This window comes from Otolemur garnettii, unplaced genomic scaffold (genome assembly GCF_000181295.1).
Source record: "Otolemur garnettii isolate 467f Iridium unplaced genomic scaffold, OtoGar3 scaffold00099, whole genome shotgun sequence".
Lineage (NCBI taxonomy): Eukaryota > Metazoa > Chordata > Mammalia > Primates > Galagidae > Otolemur > Otolemur garnettii.
Genome location: NW_003852494.1, coordinates 584889 through 586088, shown reverse-complemented (window position 1 = coordinate 586088; position 1200 = coordinate 584889). Strand labels below are relative to the sequence as shown.

General features: G+C 49.7%; 1 protein-coding gene across 1 annotated transcript in view; it reads left to right on the top strand.

Annotated features, from left to right (window-relative positions):
• Positions 1 to 1200, top strand: part of CUX2 (cut like homeobox 2) — a 226122-nt gene that overhangs the window by 186272 nt on the left and 38650 nt on the right. The window contains exon 7 of the mRNA XM_023516848.1: positions 777 to 853. Within this exon, the coding sequence (XP_023372616.1) occupies positions 777 to 853 (77 nt within the window). The remainder of the gene's footprint in view (positions 1 to 776; positions 854 to 1200) is intronic.

Genomic DNA, 1200 nt, shown 5'->3' with positions numbered 1-1200 from the left:
TGAAATACTATAAGGTCGATGAGAATGGCAAAATAAGTCGCCTTCGTCGAGAGTGTCCTTCAGATGAGTGTGGTGCTGGAGTTTTTATGGCCAGCCACTTTGATAGACATTACTGTGGCAAATGTTGTCTTACTTACTGCTTCAACAAACCAGAAGACAAGTAATTATATATGAATTAATAAAAGACATGAACTAAAAAAAAAAATAAATAAATAAATAAATAAATACTTGATCCAGGTGACATCAGGCCTGGGTTGCGTACACCTTCTCCCGCCCAGCTAGGGCCCACCCACCTTTGCTGAAAGGCTTGAATCCTGAGCTGGACCTCAGTGGAGTGGCTGAGCTGGCAAACTCCTGCCACACAGTGGGTAGGGGGGGACGCCTCCCTCAGGACAGTAACACTAACTAGTGACCTTTATGGAAAGAAGGGTGCCAGGCACCACACTGAACTTGCTTCACAGCACCCACTGAGGCACACCCCACCAGAAACCCCATTCACAGATGAGGAAACTGAGGCCCAGACAGACAATGTATAAATTACTATAAATTTTGCCCCCCAAAATGTTCTGAAACAGAAACTTAAAAGTACAGTCACAATATGGCCACACGGTCAGCAAAACAGCAGGACAGCCAAGTGCCTGAACAGCACATGTAAGGGCATGGTAGGAAGACAGAGGTTCTGGTCATAGGGCATGAGTGAGGAGATAGGAAGCGAGATGGAGCCTAGGCAAGGCCCATCTGGGCAGCCAGTGTGAGCAGGCCTGGTCTCCCCACAGGGGCCTTCAAGAAGTACAAATCACTTTGGCGGCCAGATTGGGGGAGGCAGAGGAGAAAATCAAAGTCCTACATTCAGGTATGTTTCTGGCACATGTCTGTGGTCCTGTCAGACCTGGCAGCCCAGAGAGAGGAGCGGGAGTGGGCACAGCCTGGGTCTGCCATGCACAGGTATCCTAACATCAGGGCGAGAAGGGAGTTTGGGGAAGGAGAGGGAAGATCTACCTTCCCTGGGGCGATGGAGGGATCTGACCCTCCCATCCCCAGAGACCATAGTGCTATGGAAAGAGGGTTTGAGATAAAAGTGAATTGGAGGCTCGGCGCCTGTGGCTTAAGTGGCTAAGGCTCCAGCCACATACACCTAAGGTGGCAGGTTCGAATCCAGCCCAAGCCTGCCAAACAACAATGATGGCTGCAACCAAAAAA